The sequence below is a fragment of the Schistocerca piceifrons genome, chromosome 5, assembly GCF_021461385.2.
Source record: "Schistocerca piceifrons isolate TAMUIC-IGC-003096 chromosome 5, iqSchPice1.1, whole genome shotgun sequence".
In the NCBI taxonomy this organism is placed as follows: Eukaryota; Metazoa; Arthropoda; class Insecta; order Orthoptera; family Acrididae; genus Schistocerca; species Schistocerca piceifrons.
The window spans coordinates 678,918,289-678,944,374 of NC_060142.1; the positions used below are offsets into that span (position 1 = coordinate 678,918,289).

Sequence of the window (26,086 nt, forward strand, 5' to 3'; positions counted from 1 at the left end):
TACCTTGCTATCCCTGTACACCCCATGCCTCCTCTGTACTCCCACTACCCACCCCAACCGAGATCACTATGCATTTCAGTGGGACCACATTGACTGGAGATGACAGTGGCCATGTACGAGTTGTGCATGTATGAATCTGTTTGTATTTCTTTATCTGATGAGAAAGACTTCGCCCGATAGCTTAACAGTTTCAAACAGTCTACTTTTAAATGTACCTGTCTGCTGCTCAGTGTACCTGTCTGCTGCTCAATGGCTCCTCCATGTGATGAGTAGCAATCTATCCTATTAAATCAGATTATAATACAAATGGAAAGTTAAGACAAAATCTTCTCACCAAGCAGTAGCAGAACACACATACAAAAGAAGGTAGATTTTTTTAGTCTATGTATTTACATTATATTGTCAAAAAATAATTATTTTTGATACTAAATAATATTGTTATTATGGAGACTGTAGGTATTATACGACTGCAGAAGCAGTTGAAAGGATGTTTGGGTATTGGTACATTCCTCTCCTATACAGACACAATGTCTTTCATTTGTTTAAAACAGTTGATGTGAATAAAGTTGCAAATTATTTTTAATTTTTTGGAGTAAAACTGATTTTTCATTTTCTGTTACACAGGAAGTAACATGCCTTGAATTTCATCCCCGTGAACCAATTCTGGCATCCGGATCCAGAGATTTTACTGTCAAACTATTTGATTACAGCAAGACTTCTGTCAAGAAGGCATTTCGTACAATTACGGTGAGTTGTTTTATGTGAACATTGGCATGTAGTTTATGTATACAGTGTGCAACATTGCTATTGCTTTCGTTCTTTGATCTCCAAGGTTTCTTTGTGGAACAGGACATTTAAATCTACTTCTGACTTTTACTTTCATAGCAAGAAATTTTTTTATACAGATATAAGGCCATCATATACAATGTAGAGAGCCATATGAAATTAGAATAATCTTTAAAAAGTCTCTACCCTCTTTACCTGCGTAGCAATTGCCACAGTCTTGAGTGAACCATCATACAATATGTTTCTTATGGACAGGACTATAAAGGTAACAGTATTCAACGAGTGACTTACCTTGAAAATGGCTGTAACATTATCAGCCAGTGTGTTGAAATAAGTAATACTATTGTGGATGCACACGAAAAAGATGATTGACTATACAGCTACACTCTTTCTAGGCCAGGAATGTGTAAGATACTTTAGAAATTAATGCCGCTGTGGATATTGCCGAGTTGTTCGCTGTTTATTTAATTTTTATGTAATATGTCCCAAAATGCATGCAAGAGTTGAATTTGTGCATTATTAAAAGTGGAGCGCTACATGAGAGAATAATGTGTTTGAAGCTACATTACTCAATTTTCGTACAAAATCTGGTCAGAATAGTGATTCAGCATCATTTAATTAATTTAAAAAAATGTAGTGAGACTGGCTCCATTACTGTTATTAAAACACACTGGCAATTATTCAACACATCATTTATCATAAAACATTGAAACAGTTCATGAGAGTGTTGTGGAGAGTTCAGGGGCATCAGTTCGGCACCATGGTCAAGAATTGGACATTTTGAAAAGCTCTTTACATTATACTCAGACAAAAGATTTGTATCTTCATGCTTAAAGAAGTTCAAACAATGGAAATGTCAGGTTGGAATATCAATAATGTAGGAAAACATAGATTGCTACTTACCGTAAAGCTGACATGTTAAGTTGAAGACAAGTACAATTAAAAGACACCTACACATAAGCTTTCGGTCACAGCTTTCATAAAAAAAAGGAAGTGAAGCACACACCAGTCATTAACACAAGCTAGCTCTCCTCATGCACACATGACCGCCGCCAACTCTGGCAGCTCGGACCAGAATGCCAACTTCTGGTCCAAGCTGCTGGTGTTGGCAGTTGTGTGTGGTGAGGTGTGCTTGCTTGTGTGAATGAATGGTGTATGTTTCTCTTTCGTTTTCAGATGAAATCTGTGACTGAAAGCTTATGTGTAGGTGTTCTTTAATTGTGCTGCCTGCAACTTAACGTGTCAACTTCACGATAAGTAGCAATTTATTTTTTCCTACATTGTTGCTTAAAATGTTCAGTTGACTCAAGAACTGAAGCCAGATGACTGTGCACAGCAAATAAAGTTCACGGAATGGAGTTAAGAAAAAACAAGTGGTTGTAGATTTTGCGAACAAATTCATCTTCAACAATGAGCCTCATCTTCATCTTGATGACTTGTCTAATCAACAAAATTGCCACATTTGGGGTTCAGGAAATCGACAGTGCTCACTGAGAAACAATGTGTCACTGTTTGGTGCAGACTTTGGGCTGGAGGCATCATTGGGCCATTATTCTTCTAAATGCTGCTAGCCAGGCATTAACAGTGAAAGTTATTCAATATTGTGGTATGATAATTCAGTTTTTTGTGCTTAAATTGCAGGATAAGGCAGATGATGAAAGGTATTTGTGATTTTGGGCATACCGCCTCCAGTCCACAAGGGTACAACAGCCATGGTGGGCATGGCCCTGTGCAGAGTGGAGATGGAGAGCGAGTTGTGCAACCTCCTCCTCTTCCACCCCCCCCCCACCCACCCCCACCCCCACCCCCCTTCCTCCCCATCCCTCTCCGCTGATGGCTCAGGCTCCCAGGAGCTCCCAGTCTGTGGGCCCTTCAGTGTGAGGCTGAAAGCGGCCTGGTCAGTGGTGGCTGCATTGCTTGGGCAGCAGCAGCCACACGGGAAAGTGGAAGAATCCAGAGGTGGTGTCATGATGATGACTGGGCTCCAGAATGGCATCTGCTCCTCGAGTGGATTCTGTGATGGTGTCACTGTTTACGATAACAAGACCCAAAGCAGTGGCCAGCCCCATGGGGAGGAAGCCAGAGGTGAGGCTGGACTCTCTTCCTGTTGCTGTGATATTCTGGAACAGCTAACAGAGGAATTAGGGGGAGGGGGGGGGGGTAGAGGAGGATCTGGGGAGTGACACAAGAGCAATCTCCTCATCTGCCAAGGGATGGGAAAACCAGGATCGGTTTAAGGAGTGGGGAGAAAAAGACTGGGGTGCGCAGCTGCATAACCAGACGTGGTTCTGATGTTGGGTGTTAGTCCGGTCTCCATTATCAAGTGCAAATACCCTTCGTTCCTGTTGATGCCAAATGGTGGCTGGGAACCAATGATTTTGTCAGCTGAACCCCTGGGCCCACTCCTGCGTGTCAGGCCAGAACTTCGAAGAGGGTGGAGGAACCAGAGGGGATGGGGGAGGGGTTTCCTGGCTGTCGGCAGCAGTAAATGCAGAAGAGAACAGGGCTGATGTCCATGTAAAAGTTCTGATGGGCTCTTCTAGCCAAACAGTGTTGTTCTATATGAAACTAAAAAGAAATGTCAGGGTGTCTTCCATTGGAGCATGTTGGACATAGTTCGCCATTTGTGGTTTGAATGACCGAACAAATTTCTCTGCCTCTCCATTTGATTTAGGGATGAAAAGGAGGTGAACAGATGTTCTTTGCGCCATTTATAACACAGTTACAGTATTCTCAAAGACCTCTGCCTGAAATTGTGGACCATTGTTATCACTGATGTCTGTGGCAGGGCTACAACGGCAAAAATCTGTGACAGCGACTTCACTGTATATCTCACAATGATTTTATGGCAGTTAACAATGTATGAGAATCAGGAAAGAGTGTCTGTGATGATGAGTCGCGTGGTATTCAGGAACAGGCCTGCAAAATCGAGGTGCATTTTTTCCATGGTTGGGTGGGTGCTGGCCGTGGTAAATAAACCTGAGATGGGGCCACCTGCTGTTCCACAAATCTGTTACATTGACGGACTACGCTTTCTACTTCCAGCTCGATGCCTGTCCAGCAAACATAGTGCTGGCCGAGCATTTTGGTTCTGGAAGTGCCCCAATGTCCCTGATGCAGCAACTGTAGAATCTGATGTCAGACTGGTGTTGGAATCACTACACATGGTCCAATGTGCTCTGTGTTTATGAGGACCATGCAGTCGATAAGAATCAGATGGTGTTCCAGCCCATAGCAATGCCAAAGAGAATTAGGTTGTTGCTGTGGTGTTCCACTGGTTTTTTACTGTGGTATCAGGTGGCAAAGTGAAGCCTGATCTGGAGTTAAGACTGCACACCATACTATTTTAGCACATTCGCCAACTTCTTCAAATCAAACTTATTTTCTCGAGTTTATGGAGTTACTGTTAAAAGTTAAGAGTACATATCCAGCATTCAACTCTCCAAATAAAGGCGAAGCTGCTCATTCACATTGTCAGACAAAAAGAAGAAGTTATTAATCTGTGGTGATTTCAATGTAAACTTTGTAAGCAATTCTGATAGGAAAAGTGAACTAGAAGTGTTATTAACAACATATAACTTAGAATCAGTGATCAATTTCCTTACACGTATAGCTCAAGGCAGTAGCACGCTAATAGATAATGTATTTGTACAGAAAGAGGATGTAAAACAAACACATGCTTTTCCTGTGTTAAATGGATTGTTGTACCATGATGCACAACTGATTAACTTACAAAACCCCACAGGATGTACAGTTTGGAAGCCATTAAGTAAAAGTGTAATGTCGCTCAACTCGGTATCTATAGAGCACTTCAAAGAAAGATTAAGAAATATTAATTGGGGAGATGTATATAATGATCCAAATCATAATGATAAATACAACATATTTCTTGATAAATTTATATCCCTTTTTGAACATTGTTTCCCAAAGAAAATTACTAAATGTAACACCACACACTTTTCAAAGAAACCTTGGATTGCTACAGGTATTAAAGTGTCTTCAGAAAGAAAAAGAAAACTTTATGAGACAGCAAGAACTAGCAAAGATCCAGAAGTAGTTTTACGCTATAAAAATTATTGTAACATACTGAGAAAAGTTGTAAGGAAATCAAGAAATAAGTATGTTAGAGAAGAAATTAACAACTCCAGCAATAAAATCAAATCAATGTGGAATGTTGTTAGAAGGGAGACAGGAAAAGTATCCTCTGGGGTAGGTAGTATTACTATTAAGGAGAATGAGACCATCCTAACCAACAGTACGTACACAAGTAGCTAACATATTTAACAACCATTTCTTAAGTGTAGGAGAAAAAATTGGTGAGAACAGTTCAAAAGAAAAAGCCAGGCAGTACATGGAAGAGTCTGTTTTGAAAAATTTTAGTCAGATTAAGTTTCACCTAACAACCTCTTGTGAAATAAGTAAAATTATTAAATATTTGAAAAATAAATGTTCTGTTGGAGTAGATTACATATCTAATAAGATATTCAAACGATGTGGAGCAATTATAGCTGATGTGTTGAATCACATATCTAATGCATCATTAACTCAAGGTATTTTCCCAGAGAAGTTAAAATATGCCATTGTCAGGCCGCTCTACAAAAAGGGGGACACCACAGATGTCAATAATTATCAGCCAGTATCCTTGCTTACAGCATTTTCAAAAATCTTTGAGAAAGTAATGTACTCAAGAGCGGTTAGCCATCTCAACAGTAATGGGATACTTAGTAAATAACAGTTCGGATTTCAAAAATGCTGTTCCACTGAGACAGCAATATACAATTTCACTGTCCACATAATAGAGTCTTTAAACAGTAAAATTTCACCAATAGGAATTTTCTGTGACTTGTCCAAAGCATTTTATTGTGTGAACCATGACATTATGTTACAGAAATTACAGTTCTATGGTACAAATGGAATAGCATATGAGTGGTTTAATTTGTACCTACAGAACAGGAAGCAAAAAGTTTCCTTATTTGGGCCAGGTGATTTAAATAAGTTTGCTACTTCATCCAACTGGGGTGATATTACATTAGGTGTTCCACAGGGTTCAATCATGGGTCCCCTTCTGTTCTTGATATATGTGAACGACCTCCCTTCCTATCTGAAACAGGAAGCTAAAATGACACTGTTTAATGATGATACAAGCATCATTATTAATCCAGTAAAAGAAACTCCAATTGAAAATGATACAAATAAGGTCTTTGAAAAAGTTATTAATTGGTTTTCTGCAAATGGGCTTGCTCTAAACTTTGAAAAAACACAATACATCCAATTTTCTGCAGCAAAAAGTACAGTTCCTTCAATAAATATAACACAACAGAAGTCAGTAGACAGGGTAGAGCATACTAAGTTTTTGGGTGTACACATAGATGAGAATCTTAATTGGAAAATTCATATTTTGGATCTTCTAAAGTGACTAGGTTTAGCAACTTTTGCAACCAGAATAATTGTCAATTTTGAGGATATAGAAATTAGTAAGCTAACATACTTTGCATACTTTCACTCTCTGATGTCATACTGAATAATATTTTGGGGTAACTCAACTTTTAGACAAAAGTATTCACTGCTCAAAAGAAAGTGGTTCGAAAATGTGTGGGGTTCATAGCCTCACATCTTGTAGGTATCTTTGTAAAAGATTGGGAATTCTTACAACAGCCTCACAGTACATTTACTCACTAATGAAATTTGTTCTCAACAACATGGACCAGTTTAAAAACAACAATGACATTCATGGTTATAATACCAGAAAAAAGAAAGACTTGCACTATCCTTTACTCAAACTATCTTTGGCACAGAAAGGGGTAAAATATGCTGATATAAAAATTTTCGACAAATTACCAGAGGAAATAAAATGTCTGACAGACAGCAGTAATAGCTTGACAACTCCTTCTGTACCATAGATAAATTCGGGAATAGGAATAAATAAATCTATAAATATAGTATATGCATTTTGTGCCATTTAAGGGTCACCGTACCATGCGATTGATCAGTGGAACATGGAACCAACTAACTAACTAACTTGTTTGTTGTACTCTGATTACAATGACCTTAAATTATAGTTGTTACATTGTACAGAACATCACAGAAATATCATAAGGATGAAGTCTAAAAACATTCTGTCGTATTAAATAGATCTCATTTGAATGTATTTATACAACAAGTTTTCTCTTGTCCCTGTGAAGTCAAAGACATTGTCACAGCCCCTCTTCCTCTACGGCGCACATCAAGACAGGAAACGATGACACAGAGTAAACTGTCTGACCTACAGGTACCACGAACATGGTATAATTTTTATCATTATTTCCACTTGTATATACACTCCATCCATCCCATGATACATGTGCATAAATAAAACTTACATCTAGACAGTAAATGATATAATACATTATGAAAATAAACTCTTTATAGTGGAGATCATCATTCGTTAGTTCGAAAAATGCTTGTTCAACACGTCACTTCATCAGAGTGATCAGTAACACTACAGATTTTTGCCCTTAGGTGAATGATGTCGTCATGTTGTAACTACTGTGAAATGCTAACCAAACAACAAGTATTTAAAGTTCAAACTTGTTCTAACCTTCTCAATACAAACATTAACATCATTTGACTCTTTAATGTAAAATTACAGTTGTAAGTGTATCCCACTTTTAATTAATATGTGTGTTCATATTTGTGGACTGTGGAACGGTCCACAATAGGTTGTAAACCATCAGTCATACATATATATTTCACTTTGATTAAGTTTCGTAACATTTCTACCAGGTAATGACCTCTACTATGGACATAGGATCTCAGATAACAAATATTATTATCCATAATGATCATTATACATTTTTTATTGACATTTGTGGTTTTCTCATGTGCACTACTCATTACTTGGACCTATAGTCCAGTAGCCATTTAGCCAAATCGTTCATATTTCATCTAATTGAGTCTATCTATTCCAGAATTCAAACAATGGAAGCTCCAGGATGAAATAACACCAGTAGTATGAAAAGATAGCTTGTCGCTCACCATATAGAAGAGACACTGAGTTGTATTCTGGCACAACAAAAAGACTGCTGTACATTTTAGCTTTCGGCCCAAAGGCCTTCTTCTGAAGTAGAAAGCATGCACGTGCAACCCCCCCCCCCCCCCCCACACACACACACACGTGTGTGTGTGTGTGTGTGTGTGTGTGTGTGTGTGTGTGTGTGTGTGTGTGTGTGTGGGTGGGTGGGTGGGTGGGTGGGTGGGAGGGTGCAGGTGCAGGTGCAGGTGCATGCTTTCTACTTCAGAAGAAGGCCTTTGGGCCGAAAGCTAAATTGTACAGCAGTCTTTTTGTTGTGCCAGAATACAACTCAATGTCTCTTCTATATGGTGAGCAACAAGCTATCTTTTCATACTACTGGTGTTATTTCATCCTGGAGCTTCCATTGTTTGAATTCTGGAATAGATAGACTCAATTAGATGAAATATGAACGATTCGCGCGCGCGCGCGCTCGCGTCCACTGTGTCTGGGCATTGCAGCTGGACTGAATTGTTACTGTGTGTGTTGTAGGAGCAGCAATCTGGTGGTGGGGGCAAGAAGGTGGCATGGGGAGGAGGGGGAAGGGATAGTAGTTTGAGGTATGAGAATGTGTGAAGCTTGTGGGAGATTACAGGGATGTTGTGGGGGCAGGGTAGGGTTGCTGAATGCAGTCAGGAGGTTTGGGGGAGGGGGAGGAGAGATATTGAAGAGGAAAAGGACTAGTGGGTTTATTGATGGTATGGAAGGCTGAGTCGTGCTGGAGTGGGAGCAGGAAGGGGATAGGTAGGTGGAGGACAAGGACTAGCAAAGGTTGAGGCCAGATGGGGTTACAGGAATGCAGGATAGACTGCAGGGAAAGCTCCCACGTGCGTAGTTCAGAGAAGTTGATGTTGGTGGGAAGGATTCAGATGGCCCAAACTGTTGAAGGAGAGGTACTGTTGGTGGTTGGTAGGTTTCATAAGGGTGTACTAATGTAAGCCATCTTTGAGTTGGATGTCCACTTCAAGGAAGGTTGTTGCGTTGAGGAAGACCAGATGAAGTGAACGGAGGAGAAAATGTTGAGGTTCTGGAGAGGTGTGGTTAGTATTTCCTCACCCTCGGTCCATATAAAAAATTATGTCATTGAATCTGAATCAGGTGGGGGTTTGGGATTCTGGGAGGTTAGGGAGGATTGTTCTACATGGCCCAAGAATTGATTAGCATAAGGTGTCATGCGGATACTCATTGCTGTGCTGTGGATTTGCTGTAGGTAATTGTGGGTGAGAATATCGTTGGTCATGGTGACCAGGAAGGAGGTGTAAGTTAGGCATTGGGAAAGGAAGTGTTTAATAGCGGTAAGGCCAAGGACATTAGGGATGTTAGTGTAAAGGGAGGTGACATTAATTGTGATGAGCAGTGCACCATGTGGTAAAGGAACAAGAACTGTGGAGAGTCAGTGGGGGAAATGGTTGGTATGTTTTATGTAGGAGGGTAGGTTGTGGGTAATAGGCTGAAGGTGTTGATCTACTAGAGCGGAGATTCTTTCAGTGAGGGCACAGCAACTGGCCACAGTGGGGCATCCCGGGTGGTTGGGTGTATGGACTTCAGGAAACGTATAAAAGGTAGATGTGTGCCCTGAATTCATCTCTCTTCTCACCACTTCAATTCCTTGCAAGAACTCCTCTAGGTTCTGCAGGCTATTTGCTGTCTAATGTTTGTTACTTTTTATTGTGTTCCCTATACCCATGTAAAACTGTGTTAGTTGTAAGGATAATTGCTACTCACCATATAGTGGAGATGCTGAGTTGCAGATAGGTACAATAAAAAGACCGTCAAACAAAGCTTTCAACCAAACAGGCCTTCATCAGAATAGGCAACATAAACACACACACTCATGCAAATGCAACTCACACACATTATCACAACTTCTGGCTGCCAAGGCCATACCCCATCCTGGATTTTCCATTGTTTAGTTGTAGGGATGTTTATTATAACTTATATCTTTTGATCATACTTGCCTATATTATAGAGATTGTTTTCTTGTCCATTAAAAGGGTCTAGGTTTACTAAGGAAACAGTCTTTGGTTGTGGCATCTATATAATGTCATATGGTCTTTCATAATAATGGAAAACTTGCACTTTTCTTTCTTTAATTGTGAGCTGTGACGAAAGACTTTCACTAGCACTATGTCATTCAGTTTAAAATTAGGTTAAAATAACATGTACTACCATTTATGTAACCAATAATGATGTAAGCATCCTTAACGTAAGGTGGCCTACAAACTAGAAAAACTTCATTTTCTATAATAAATTATCATTAAAAATTGAATCCAAGTCTAGTAATTATATGAATTAACGTGCATTATACACTGCCCCTAAATTCATCTTAACACTAATATTTTTCTCCATCAATAAACAAATAAATGTATGGCTATTTTCATTGCCTCAGATAAGTAAATAAGAATAAGAAAATAAACTTGTAAAATCTTAACCAGCATCATAAACTAAAACTGCTTCCAGTTCAGATACTGGTTTTCAAGAGGCACATCACATCAGACATGCACCATGGTGTCTTCAGCATAAAATAACCAAAGCCTCTCCAGAATATGGGCAATCTGGGATTTGGGCAATAGACACATCTTAAACCTAGACTTTTGACTCATTCACTGATAGCACCTTTATTGCTATTCAGCACCAAATATCCACATAAAGTAGTGTGTCTAAAATTATGCAGCATACACTAATAGTAAATCTTACTGGTTCCACACAGAATAAATTGCATAATTGTTTACTTTCATCTAATAGTGCTCCATTCAAATACATATTCGTGTTCAAGTACTTCTCAAAATAGCAATAAAAACTATGATACACTTTGGTATATTCACCCAGATCCAACTTCCCTGATAAAGACTGTGCTCAAGTGTTAAATCCTCATCAGCATTGTTACAGTTTAAGTACCTTCCAAAGCTGGATTTCTGAGTGTGGTATACTTTGGTAGACTCCAACGGATACATAAATATTTCCTCAAAATATACTTCCTTAGTTTTGTTTAAGTTGTCCCAAATTTCCTGTAGTTCCCTTTCTGTTCTATCTGTTTCTGCATTAGAATAAGTTGTATCTACAGACGATTTAATCATTTCTTGTATTTTATTTCAGTCTCTGGCACAACTTTGATATTATTAGTCAGCTGCTCACTAAACGTCCTGAGCCAGGGAGAAATGTCTGCAGTCATTTTTCTTGTGACCACAGACATACAGCATATACAATAACACACGTTTAGTTAGTCTCAGCATAATATTGCAACAAGGGAATCTACACCACTATAGCACACACGTGACCCTTGATTGTGAAACCACTTGAAGTTTACTGCAAAACACAAATAACAACACAAAAAAACTTTTTGGAAACTAATCAACCTGGATTATATGCAGCTCGCAAGAATCTTGGTGCGAGTGGATGCTGATGAGAAGCTGGATCTATGTGGTAGGTCATGCTGTGCCATCAAAAGTGCTGCCCCTGTAGATTGACATGACTTAGTTGTGATCTGCGACTGCTGTGGGTTACTTGCCTTGGGATTATTACAATCTAAGCCCTCCTTGGTTGAAGCTGAATCTTCCAACTTGTGGACTAGTTAATTTCTTCTCCATCATAATTGTACTCAAAAGATTTAATAATTGTTTATCAACTACCTTAACCTCTGCGAAATTCTTGTTTCACAGTGCTAGCAATTGATTTATGCATTTTAGCTGTTGATCTTCATTACTATTGACAACAGATATCATCTCTCATGAATCTGCATGCTCAAAATTCACCAATTCTCTCTAAAATTTCAAATTTATGGTCACTGTTGTTGCTCTTCGTAAATTTTATATATTTACAGCCGTATTTGTTCTGGGTCTTGTCATGGTCACTACAGGTAATGTTTCACTGGTTCTTTACCATGGTCTTGAGTGGTGGAGTGAAGTCTGATGGGGAGCTGTTCACTTATATTTTTATAACCATGTAGTGTGTTCACTAAAAACTTCTATGAACATGCATTGAAGGGAACTGTAAGTACATCATGGCGAGGTCAATTTTGGAGAAAGTGTCCACCTGCCCAGCTTAGTGTATAGTTTCTCAGGCTTTGGAAAGGGGTACATGCCCACTTCGGCTTTAACACTTACAGCACGGTGCCCGTACACCATATGGGTGCTGCCGCCCTGACGTTGACGACGGCGCCCGTATACCGTACAGGCGAGCCTTTATTTGGCTCCGTAAACGCGTGTAGCGCGTCTCCGAAGCAGTTTCGTCAGCTAATTTGGAGGCATTTCATTCTTCTTCCGCAAGATGTGAGCACTTATCGGCTATCTCATCCTAGGAGCGGCTGTGAGCACTGCAAAGACGAAGTTACCTGCAGTTCATTCACAGGTGTTTACGATCGTGAAAATATCGCGCAACGAGTTGACGGAGGCAAAGATCTTAGATATTCTTTATGGAGATGCAGGATCTGAAATTGACGATTCTGACAAAGAGGGTTCATACTCTCCAGACGAAAGTACAAGTGATGATTCAGGTATGTATATATCTCAACTTTTCATAAAGTGAAGAGTTCATTATGGTACCGCATTTTGTATTGTGAGTAATGTTCATTACTTCACTTGCATTTAGTACCTTTTAGTACCAATCTTAGCATTATTCTTTTTCTATGCAGACAATGGTACAGACCATCAGTCACCAACTGTGGTACCTGGTCATGTGTGGCTCACTGAGCACAAAGAGCAAGATTGGTCTGAACTAGACAATCAACCAGCACTGCCGGATTTCCAGGAAGTAGTCAGCGTAGCATAGCATTTTTCAGATGCCACTGAGGAGCTTCGATATTTTAGTTATTTCTTTGAAGACGACCTTATTTGGCTCATCAAAAGTGAAATGAATCTGTACGCTGGTAACATTATTACGACAATGAAATGCAAAGGTAGCCTGAAAATAAACTCTATTTGGCGTAAGTGGTCTGCAGTAAAACTGAAAGAGATTTACTGGTCTCTTAGTATTATTTTGCATATGTGCGTCGTCAAATTGCCGAAAATCAGTGATTATTGGTCAACAGACCTGTTTCCGCAGACAGAATTTGCGAGTAAATTGTTGAGTCGCTATCGATTTTGCGCTAGATTGTCGGTGTTACACTTCAATGACAATGCTACGTTCATTAGCAGAGGTGAAGAAAAGCACGAACCACTTCACAAAGTGAGGCCTTTGTTTGATTTCTTTGTGAATGAAAGCAAAATTAGTTTTCGTCCAGGCATGAATCTGACAATAGATGAGGCAATGTGTCCCTTTCATGGTAGAACAAGCTTCAGAGTATACATGAAAAACAAACCCAATAAGTATGGAATAAACTTGTATGCTCTCTGTGATTCATCAGCTGCTTATATGCTAAACTGTGATGTATATACAGGTTCTGCAGGCAGTGTTGACAATAGTATCCAGGGCCTTGTAAAGAGGTTGTGTACACAGTACTTTGGCAAAAGACATTGCATTTATATCGATAGGTACTACACCAATCCATCTCTTTTGGACATGTTGTGAGAAAATAAAGCTCTTCTCTTGGCAGTGAAGTGGAAGTCAAAACGAGATGTTTTTTGTCTTTCCACAAAACATAAGTCTACCAGCACTAGTTTTCAAGTTAGGACAAAGGTGGAATAGCACAAATTGTACAACCAGATGTTATCATTGATTACAATAAGAATAAAGCTGGGGTTGACAGAGCAGATCAGTTCTCCAGCTATTATCCGTTTGCCCGAAAACTTTGAGGTGGTGGTAAAAGCTGTTTTTCCACTTGTTTATCGTGTCAACTGTCAACAGCTTTATTTTATATAAAGAGAACACTAGGAAGAATGTATCCCTAGTGGACTTTATTCACAGAGTGGGGAAGAAATTGGCTGAGAAGGGCGGAAATATTTTTCAGCAACAAGCCGCTTCATCCTCACAAATTGAGAGGGCATTTGCAAGGCACTTTCCAGAGAAGGTCCCACCCACTGCAAACAAGGTGAATACTACTAGGTATTGCAAAGTATGTTCAGACAGGGGGAAGAAAGAGACGGGTAAGAGCATCAGGAAGGAAAGTAGATGGTGGTGCAAGGACTGTGGCGTTGGAGTTTGCGTCCCACAGTGTTTCCAGGATTTTCACAGAAAAGCTAACTACATCTGAATTATTAAAATACTCTAGTTTACAGGTACCTGCAGTGAGACAGTCCAGTGATATTTTGTTTTAAATTTAGATACTGTAATAATGGAATTACTCAGGAGAGAGACCATGTAAAACTTTTTTATCCACTATATTTCTGTGTTTTCTTTTTTTTTAATTATAACACCCATTTGTATTTTATATTGTAAAATAAACTCACATTCATGTAATGCTCTTACTTTTTCCTTTTAAACGATGCAAGAACCATATTCCTATCATTTTTCTGTTCATTGCAACCTAATTTCAAACATCCATTAAATATGCCAGTTCACAGCCAAGTGCCGGGTGTAAAGAGAGCAGTGTTGAAAGTGTTAACATTCACCATGACCTTAGAGTCCCCACAAAGTCTGAGTTTGTTGGATGGTTTCCTGACAATAGCTCAAGAAATTACCCACTGACTCAGTGAGGTAGGTTCTATCACATTCAATCTTTGCGACCTGTCTTAATTCATCCTTGACCTGGCCACGAAGTACCAGTGGAACTGACTGGGGGCAATAAAATCGAAAAATTGAGGCCAATACCATAGGTTACGGCAAAATGTGAGCTTCAAAATTTTTCTCTTTTCCCAGTCCAAAAGAAAAAATGTTGGGTAACTCAGTGCAGAGCACGTCCAGTTGTTGATAAGGAGCATTCTTGGAGACTGTTCATTGATGGAAAATAAAGAAGTTGCTAATGCGTCCAGACTGAAAAGATTCTTGGTATCATCATGATGTACAACTAAGAAAGTTATTTCCCTTGTCACATTTTTGTAAATGGCTTCCATGCTAAATTGACCTTTCAATGGAATACTTTGCTTGTTATAACTAACCAACCATCAGACTGATGGAGTTAGCCTGCTTGTCCCTAATTGTAAAAATGTTTGAAAATTGATGAGATTTGTGGCAGGACCTATATCGACTTGAAAATTTACTGTTTTGCCAATCACCCATAGTGAAATGAGTAGTTTATCATAGGATCTTTTATGAATGTGAAATATGGTATCCCGGCTGAGACACAAAGTTGAAATATGCTCACTATTTTTTATTTACTTAAATTTGGCATATTTCGTGGCAGTACCTTTTCCATTAGATGTTTACAAGGTGATATTGGTCTTGGCTTCAGTTGTCTAGTGGAAGTATGATTCCACAATGCATCTTTGTCGGCTGCAGAAATGACCTGGTTCAATGTGTTTGCCTCATTTTTGGTGCTTCAAATACCATTTCTTTGAATGTAGTTTCTTCTTATAGTTTATATAAAAAAATAGTAACATAATTCAAAATTATTTATGACGACGACCTGCACATTGTTCTACCGTCAACACACACTAAGAGTTAACTGCCGACTGAGTACAGTCAAAGACGACTCCAGCGTCAAAGACATTTTACACAGCACACAAGCTTCCACTTGTAATCAGTCTCTTTGATATTCTTCGACACATTTACGAATAGTAATCAATATGCTTTCACTCTCAAAAATATAAGTAAATTAACATATAATAAGGCAAATTATAATAAAAAATTCTGACAAAAAATATAAGAAAACATTTACAATTTGGTATCGACAAATCCGGTGAAAAATAACACATCTCCCAGATCCATTACAACTGCTCCCCAGGGCTTTTGTTGTTATGAACATATACAACAAAATCCCGACCACTCTCAGTAATGGATCTGTATTACACAATTAGTACATTAATGATGCAGTCTGATAACCTCTTCCAAATTTGGACTCTTTGAATCTGTGGACTTGTTACTGGCTGTTGTTGCAATGATCCTTCCCCATCAATCTCATACACAAAAAATTCAAGTAAAGAAATTATTTGACATGACAAATATGCATGGTATAATACATACATGAGAAATATTCTAACATACAGCATACAGATTGAAAATAATAGAAAGGTAAAACTCATTTCCTAGAGTAAGATTAAAATTTTTTTTCATATTAATGTTAATTTCATTATGCTTACATATTGTACAGTAAAAATGATACTGGACATATATAGTGTAGTGTTTTTTTTTTCTTCTTTTTTTTTACTTCTGATTTTTTAAAAAAAATTTTTACTCATGTTTTTTTTTTCCTTATGATTTTCCTCTTTTAGTACAGCTAAAGATACATCAGTATTATCTAAATTTTTTGCAATTATTTATGTACACTTGCCTCTCTACTACAATATTACTACAAGTCACATTCTTGTGAAGAGTACTTTCGCTCCCCACAACATCAGTATAAACAACAATAAATTGCTCATATATCATGAGGCTTTATCTAAAATTGGTTTTGAAACTTATACCTTTGCATGCATGTTCTCACATGCATGCCTTCACCCACAGGGAAGACTTAGCTTCCAAAAATTAGAAAAATTCAGAAATGCTCACTAGGGAGACTTTTTTTTTTTTTGTAAAAAAGTAAAAATAAATCTTTCTCTCATTCTTTGTTACAACAGTGTTTTTTCATCAGTTTCAATTAACATGTGACTTCAAATTATTAATTTATACATGCAGATATACATACTTGGTTGTACAGATAATTTTTTGTTCCAGCAAGCATATTCCAGTGGAGGACTTTTGTTTTAGATGATAATAGGTTATTTAAATTTTTGAAATTATGATTTCTGTTTATACAGTTTCAAAGAGACAACATTCCTGAGACCAAATAATTTCTTTGACTTAGGGTACACCAAACGATAAGCATTAGGGCGTGGATTTTCTATGACTTCAAAAGGCCCAATATAGATATCAAAGAATTTTTTAATTTCTGAAGTTAACATTTTTGATTTTTCATGAGATTTGACCAGAACAAGATCCCCAATTTTGAAAGTGGTTAATTTTACCCTATTGTTATGTCTTTTATTCCTCTTTTCCCCTTGTTTCCTCATAGTTTCCCTGACAATATCTTCTCTCTCTTGCATAGTTACAGATGTACATTTAGGAAATTCAATAACTTCTGATATAAGATTTGGAGTTCTAACATTAAACATAATCTCATACGGTGAAAATCCTGTGGAACTATGTTGTAGGCTATTCATAATATCTTCAAAATTTCGAATATGCTCAAACCAGGTTGGATGTTTATGGCTACAATAGGTTCTACAAAGTCTCCCAATTTCCCTCATATATCTTTCTGCAGGATTGGTGGACGGAGAATAAACAGATATAAGTATATGCTTCAATTTTGATCTTTCAATAAACTTTTTCCAAATTTTAGAGGTGAACTGTGAACCATTATCTGATAATATAGCTTTTGGTTTACCCACCTGTGCAAAATAATCTCTTTCAATTTTTATTATAATTTCATGGCTAGTAGCTTTTTTCACTGGATATAGTTTAATTAATTTTGAAAATACATCTACCATAACAAATATGTAACAGTGACCACCTTTACTCTTTGGTAACATTCCATATAAGTCCACTGCGATAAGATCTAAAGGTTTTTCCGGAATAATGTTTTGCATCTTTCCACCACATCTTTGATTGCTCACTTTAACTCTCTGACATTTGTCACAGGTTGCCAATTCTTTTCTTACTTTCTTTCCAATATTGTAAAAATAAACATTTTCTTGTATCTTTTGAATGCACTTCTGTATCCCACAATGACCAAAACTTTCATGTATGTAAATGATCAGCTTATCAGCATCTGCGTCTGGCCAACACAGTTTCCAATTATCAGAATCTACATCTGTTCTCCGAAATAAAATCCCCTTATGTAATTTGTAAAATTTATCAAGTTTCTCATACCCCTTCTTGCCTAAACATTCTTTGATTAATTTCCAACTCTGATCCAAATTTTGATTTTTTTTTAATTTTGTTACACATAGCTCTAATTGTTTTCTCATTTTCCACCCCTTTCAAGTATCTAATTTTAAATTGCTTTTCCTCCTCTTGTTCAAAAATCTCCTTTTCTCCCCCAATTGGTAACCTTGAAAGTGAATCAGCTACTACATTTGATTTCAAAGTCAAACTGTTGCAGAAAAATTGCCCATCTGGTCAATCTACTGTGGTATAATTTGCACTCTTGTAAGTAACTCAAAGCTTTGTGATCCGAAAATACTATGGTTTTATGTGCAATAAGGTAAATTCTAAATTTTGTAAAAGCCCAATGAATTGCCAAAAGTTCCTTCTCTGTGACTATAATTTTTCTCATGCTTGAGCAACATTCTGCTTGCAAATGCTGTGGTACAATGTATCTTAACTCCATTCTCTACTCTTTCTTGAAATAACTCTGCTCCAAGCCCACAATTACTGCTATCAGTGTTCAAACAAAATGGTAAATTAAAATCAGGTCTGTGTAATAAGTGTTGCTTCCTCAACTCTTGCTTAATTTCATCAAACTCTTCCTGACAACTTTTATCCCAAACCCAAACAGTGTTTTTCTTAAGTAACTGACTTAAACATGGAGCATTCAGACTCTGATCACTTATATGTTTTTGGTAATAACTGTATAACCCAAAGAACGACTTTAATTGTTTTTTAGTCTTAGGAATAGGAATTTCTGAAATTGCTTTAATTTTTTCTGGATCTGCCAAATTCCCTTGTCTGTGACAACATGACCCAAAAATTTTAATTCAGAAACTGCAAATTTACATTTCTCTCATTTCAATGTCATCCCCCCTTTCCTAAGTTTTTCACAAACTGACTTCAAAATCGAAAAATGTTCCTCCCAATTTTGCCCCGTAACCAAAATGTCATCTACATAAATTTTCAGCTTAGATGCAAGTTCTTGCCCCAGTACATGATCCAAAGCTCTTATAAATTCGGAAACAGAAGAATTTAACCCAAATGGCACAACACAATATTGGTAACTCTTACCATTGTACAAGAAAGCAGTATATTTCCTAGAATTAACCGAAAGTGGTACCTGATGAAAACCCGAAGTTAGATCCAAACTTGACATGTATTTTATATCTGTAAATTTATAGAGTAACTCATCAATATTTTCGGGATGGTCTGTCTGTCTGAACAAAATTTTGTTAAGTGTCTAGAGTCCAAAATCAATCTTACTCCACCATCTTTTTTCGAAACTACTACTACAGGATTATTATATGCACTGATACTCCTTTCTATTATATTACATCCTTCCATCGGTTTCAGCTCTTTCTCAACAGCAGGTCTTTTTGATATTGCAATACTGTATGGTTTTATGAAAAATGGTTCATGAGGTTTTACCTGAAGCTCACACTGATAACCCTTTACCCCATCAGTTATGTTTCTGAAATTTTCAAATTTACTAAATTCCCAAATTCAACTTCATCAGTATCAAATCTATGAGTTTCAATATTCTCCAATCTATTTTCTTTTAATAAACTGATACTGTCAAAATTTCCATTACTCTGATCACCAAGTGTGTTCACAAAATTTGTCTGAATGTATTCCCTTTCACTCGTTTCTATCAAAAGTTTTCTTCCAACTCAATCAAATGCTGTATTTACTTTTATTATCCAATTCATACCCAGAAGAAAATCCTCATTAAATTCCTGATTTGCAAAACATCCATGTGTGAACAATTTGCCTTCAATTATAAATGTCACTAAAGCCTGGCTTTTTACCAATTTACTGCTCTTCCCAGTAGCACCTTTTATCTTTACCCCAACAACTGGCATTTCAACATAATCTTTCCCCGCTTTCAACTTCTTGCTTAACCTTTCAGATATTCCCGAGATCTCACTTCCTGTATCAATTAAACATTTACCAATCCATGATCCAATTTGAACTTCTATATAAGGACTGCAAAATTGATCACTTTTCTCAGAACCTGTATCCACATGTAATAAATAACTTTCAATTTCCCCAAACCTATACTTATCAGAATCATATGGTATACCATTATATGCATTATTTGTCACAGTTATAAAATTTACACAAGATACAAAATTGTCATTAGTACTCTCTATTATCTCAAATAGCCAAGAATTTTCATCCAAATCACATTGTATACTATTGAAGTACTTATCCTTCAGCTTTTCAAAAATAAAATATCTCGTCTTTTTCCACCACTCAGGACATACAGTGTCACATACATTAATGAGCATCTTTCTAAAGTTTTGTCAAAAGAAATAGTTTTCAGCCATATATTCATAAGAAATGTGTGTGTGTCATTAGTATCTGTAAAAGTTTCACTTAGGCTAGAAGTTATATACGTGTCATCTTTATTTGTGTAGTCAGATTCTTTACTAACAACATCAAAATTCACACTTTCACATACATCCAGCTTGTGAGCCTTATTCATCCTGGTAACATCCCTGGGAATTTCTATAATATTCTCACTATTTAATCCATTTTCAACCATGTCTATACCCAACTCCCTATTTAAACTAATGAAACACCTCTTCTCAAGATCATCATCAATACCATTACCATCATTATCAACTTTATCATCAACATAATTATCGTTATACATATCCAGGTCATGTTGTTGTTGTGGTCTTCAGTTCTGAGACTGGTTTGATGCAGCTCTCCATGCTACTCTATCCTGTGCAAGTTTCTTCATCTCCCAGTACCTACTGCAGCCTACATCCTTCTGAATCTGCTTAGTGTATTCATCTCTTGGCCTCCCTCTACAATTTTTACCCTCCATGCTGCCCTCCAATACTAAATTGGTGATCCCTTGATGCCTCAGAACATGTCCTACCAACCGATCCCTTCTTCTGGTCAAGTTGTACCACAAACGTCTCTTCTCCCCAATCCTATTCAATACTTCCTCATTAGTTATGTGATCTACCCATCTAATCTTCAGCATTCTTCTGTAGCACCACATTTCGAAAGCTTCTATTCTCTTCTTGTCCAAACTATTTATCGTCCATGTTTCACTTCCATACATGGCTACACTCCACACAAATACATTCAGAAAAGACTCCCTGACACTTAAATCTATACTCGATGTTAACAAATTTCTCTTCTTCAGAAACGCTTTCCTTGCCATTGCCAGTCTACATTTTATATCCTCTCTACTTCGACCATCACGAGTTATTTTGCTCCCCAAATAGCAAAACTCCTTTACAACTTTAAGTGTCTCATTTCCTAATCTAATTCCCTCAGCATCACCCGACTTAATTCTACTACATTCCATTATCCTCGTTTTGCTTTTGTTGATGTTCATCTTATATACTCCTCTCAAGACACTGTCCATTCCATTCAACTGCTCTTCCAAGTCCTTTGCTGTCTCTGACAGAATTACAATGTCACCGGTGAACCTCAAAGTTTTTATTTCTTCTCCATGGATTTTAATACCTACTCCGAATTTTTCTTTTGTTTCCTTTACTGCTTGCTCAATATACAGATTGAATAACATCGGGGAGAGGCTACAACCCTGTCTCACTCCCTTCCCAACCACTGCTTCCTTTTCATGCCCCTCGACTCTTATAACTGCTATCTGGCTTCTGTACAAATTGTAAATAGCCTTTCGCTCCCTGTATTTTACCCCTGCCACCTTTAGAATTTGAAAGAGAGTATTCCAGTCAACATTGTTAAAAGCTTTCTCTAAGTCTACAAATGCTAGAAACGTAGGTTTGCCTTTCCTTAATCTTTCACATCTGTCAACACCTACTTTCTTTGGCATTGGAATTATTATATTCTTCTTGAAGTCTGAGGGTATTTCTTATACATCTTGCTCACTAGATGGTAGAGTTTTGTTAGGCCTGGCTCTGCCAAGGCTGTCAGTAGTTCTAATGAAATGTTGTCTATTACTGGGGCCTTGTTTCGACTTAGGTCTTTCAGTGCTCTGTCAAACTCTTCATGCAGTATCATATATCTTATTTCATCTTCATCTACATTCTCTTCCATTTCCATAATATTGTTCTCAAGAACATCGCCGTTCTATAGATCCTCTATATACTCCTTCCACCTTTCTGCTTTCCCTTCTTTGCTTAGTACTGGGTTTCCATCTGAGCTCTTGATGTTCATACAAGTGGTGCTCTTGTCTCCAAAGGTCTCTTTAATTTTCCTGTAGGCAGTATCTATCTTACCCCTAGTGAGATAAGCCTCTACATCCTTACATTTGTCCTCTAGCCATCCCTGCTTAGCCATTTTGCACTTCCTGTCGATCTCATTTTTGAGACGTTTGTATTCCGTTTTGCCTGCTTCATTTATTGCATTTTTATATTTTCTCCTTTCATCAATTAAATTAAATATTTCTTGTGTTACCCAAGGATTTCTACTAGCCCTCGTCTTTTTACCTACTTTATCCTCTGCTGCCTTCACTACTTCATCCCTCAAAGCTACCCATTCTTCTTCTACTGTATTTCTTTCCCCCACTCCTGTAAATTGCTCCCTTATGCTCTCCCTGCTACTCTGTACAACCCCTGGTTCTTTCAGTTTATCCAGGTCCCAACTCCTTAAATTCTCACCTTTTTGCAGTTTCTTCAGTTTTAATATACAGGTCATAACCAATAGATTGTGGTCAGAGTCCACATCTGCCCCTGGAAATGTCTTACAATTTGAAACCTGGTTCCTAAATCTCTGTCTTACCATTATATAATCTATCTGATACCTTTTAGTATCTCCAGGATTCTTCCATGTATACAACCTTCTTTCATGATTCTTAAACCAAGTGTTAGCTATGATTAAGTTGTGCTCTGTGCAAAATTCTACCAGGCGGCTTCCTCTTTCATTCCTTCTCCCCAATCCATATCCACCTACTACGTTTCCTTCTCTCCCTTTTCCTACACTCGAATTCAAGTCACCCATGACTATAAAATTTTCATCTCCCTTCACTATCTGAATAATTTCTTTTATTTCATCATACATTTCTTCAATTTCTTCGTCATCTGCAGAGCTAGTTGGCATATAAACTTGTACTACTGAAGTAGGTGTGGGCTTCGTATCTATCTTGGCCACAATAATGCGTTCACTATGCTGTTTGTAGTAGCTTACCCGCATTCCTATTTTCGTATTCATTATTAAACCTCCTCCTGCACTACTCCTATTTGATTTTGTATTTATAACCCTGTAGTTACCTGACCAGAAGTCTTGTTCCTCCTGCCACCGAACTTCACTAATTCCCACTATATCTAACTTTAACCTATCCATTTCCCTTTTTAAATTTTCTAACCTACCTGCCAGATTAAGGGATCTGACATTCCACGCTCTGATCCGTAGAACGCCAGTTTTCTTTCTCCTGATAATGACATCTTCTTGAATAGTCCCCGCCCGGAGATCCGAATAGGGGACTATTTTACCTCCTGAATATTTTACCCAAGAGGACGCCATCATCATTTAATCATACAGTAAAGCTGCATGCCCTCGGGAAAAATTACGGCCGTAGTTTCCCCTTGCTTTCAGCCGTTCGCAGTACCAGCACAGCAAGGCCGTTTTGGTTATTGTTACAAGGCCAGATCAGTCAATCATCCAGACTGCTGCCCTTGCAACTACTGAAAAGGCTGCTGCCCCTCTTCAGGAACCATACGTTTGTCTGGCCTCTCAACAGATACCCCTCCGTTGTGGTTGTACCTACGGTACGGCTATCTGTATCACTGAGGCACGCAAGCCTCCCCACCAACGGCAAGGTCCATGGTTCATGGAGGGGATTCAGGTCATACACATTCAAATTATTCCCCAAAATATAATTTTTCCTTTCTAAAGTTACCAGATCCCTTTCACCAATATTTTCATTCTCACATCATGCATTCTCTCTTTCATTCACACACGTTTCTGAACTACTACAAATTACATCATCTGACAAAGTGTTGTTCTTTTCTGCCCAAGTGTAAAACTCTGTCAAATTAAATGAATCACAATTACTTTTATCTACTGTATGTTCTTGTGTACTGAAAGTTTTATCTTTATCAATATCATCATTATTTTCCTCTTGAAATTTCTTCAATAAGTAACAACTAATGACCTCATGTGATAGCTTAGGTTTGGAACTGTCATGTTTGGGTTTACGATAGTCACATCCATTGGTCCTTTCATCGTGCTCACCTTCTGCCTCAACCTTGCGGACCTTCAAGGGGGCGTCTACTCATTTTTTATTTCCTGAATTACAACTGGTTCCTGCTTGAACTGCTGATTGTGGTTCTGCCAATGTCTCTGATCAACATTTCTGTTCCCATTCCTATGCCAAACATTACCTGATTGTTGGTAGTTTCTATTGTACTGATCTCTAGCAAAATTTCTGTGATTTTGATCCCTAAAGTGTTCTCTATTTTGTTGATTATTTCCGCAAAAATGTTGTTCTTGTTTTAGATGAAAATTATGGTCCTTCTTTTGAAAATTGTTATATCCCCGTGAATTTTGACTGACACCATGATAATTGTTTTGTTCCCTTTTTTTGAAAGTTGTCATTTCCCAATTTTGACCATTACCTTTCTGAGTAAATCCACTGTGTTTTCTTGTTGTTACCCTATCCAACTTTTCAATATAATTGAGAAACTGCTCTACATTATTATCAGGACAATGAACTAAACTCAACTGCATTGCTGATGGCAATCTTCTCTTTAAGGTATCAATTTTGATCAAGTCATCCAAAGGTTTTGTTAAATGAATAAGTTTTTGAAGTTCACTTTTGCAAAATCGTTTCATGCTCCCATCTGATTCTCTATAGTTTCTCCCATTCAAAAATGCACTTTTGATTCTAGTTTGTTTAAGATCATCCCAAAAATTTTCCAGAAATTTTGATTCGAATTCTGAAAAGGTCATCCCCAAAGTTACAATCTGGTTTGCCCAAGTCAAAGCTTCCCCTTCCAAGAATTTTTTCACAAATTTAATTTTTATTTCATCTGGTGAGTGAGGTAAAAAACAATCCTTACAATACTGTATAAAATCAACGGGATGTAAGGGTCCATCTACCAAAAAGTGCTTCACTGGAATCTTAGATACAAGATTGCATGTGTTGACATTGTGATTTTTGCTTTGAAATTCAATGTCAAAACTTTCAATTTTTTTGCTAAGTTCTTTGACAGATTTTTTGTTTTCTAAATCATTGCACTCTACTTTTTTTTCTAGAGTAACCAAACGATTGTCAGTTTCTTGTTGTACATTTTTTACTAAAACTTTTGTATTCTCATCCAAATTTTTAATTTCCCCTTTTATCTCATTAAAATCAATTAAATTTCTTTCCCTATCTACCAGTAACTCATTTTTTACAGTATTAATTTCGTCACTCAGTTTAGCATCAGTTTCATTTACTTTTGCTTCCACAGATTCAATTTTTTCCTCAACACTGCCAACTCTGTTCGAAAGATCACTCACTTGGGTATTGACTGTTTGGACTTGCAACAAAATGTTATCAATTTTTTCATCCCAGTAAGTCTTATTGTCGTCAACTGATAGTTTAATTTCTTTCATGAAATTTACAAGAAAACTTTTTAAATCAAATTGCTCGGTTGTTTCTGTTTCATTTGACCTGTCCTGATTTTCGAAGTCTATCAAATTACTATTTTCTACTTTAGGCACAATACTCTCGAAAGTCTCATAAGTCATTGTGAAGGAAAAAAATTTATACACAACAATACAAAACAAGATAAAAATATTGTTTTAACGAAATACGAGGGTTTCGTGACTTATCTGGAACACTCTTCTACTGTTGCAAATCCACGTTTTCCATCCATGTGATTGTTGACCAAAATTCTTGAAATTACTTCTTCTGTTGTGAACTACATTTTTTGCCGAAACATTTCTTCTCCAAAACTTTTACTTCCCGATGAACACAAATACTGTAACACTCATTCTGAAAAAACTGGTATTAACACACAAAAATTTTCTTCCTCGTAGCACTGTTGAAGATCTCGTGAACACAATATCCCGGCTACAGTCCCCAGTTGAAATGTTGTATCCCGGCTGAGACACAAAGTTGAAATATGCTCACTATTTTTTATTTACTTAAATTTGGCATATTTCGTGGCAATACCTTTTCCATTAGATGTTTACTAGGCGATATTGGTCTTGGCTTCAGTTGTCTAGTGGAAGTATGATTCCACAATGCATCTTTGTCGGCTGCAGAAATGACCTGGTTCAATGTGTTTGCCTCGTTTTTGGTGCTTCAAATACCATTTCTTCGAATGTAGTTTCTTCTTATAGTTTATATAAAAAAAATAGTAACATAATTCAAAATTATTTATGACGGCGACCTGCACATTGTTCTACTGTCAACACACACCAAGAGTCAACTGCCGACTG

At 37.5% G+C, this 26,086-nt stretch overlaps 1 protein-coding gene across 1 annotated transcript in view; it reads left to right on the plus strand.

Moving 5' to 3' along the window:
• Nucleotides 1-26,086, plus strand: part of LOC124798338 (cleavage stimulation factor subunit 1) — a 196,455-nt gene that overhangs the window by 93,643 nt on the left and 76,726 nt on the right. The window contains exon 5 of the mRNA XM_047261693.1: nt 625-747. Coding sequence (XP_047117649.1) covers nt 625-747 — 123 coding nt within the window. The remainder of the gene's footprint in view (nt 1-624; nt 748-26,086) is intronic.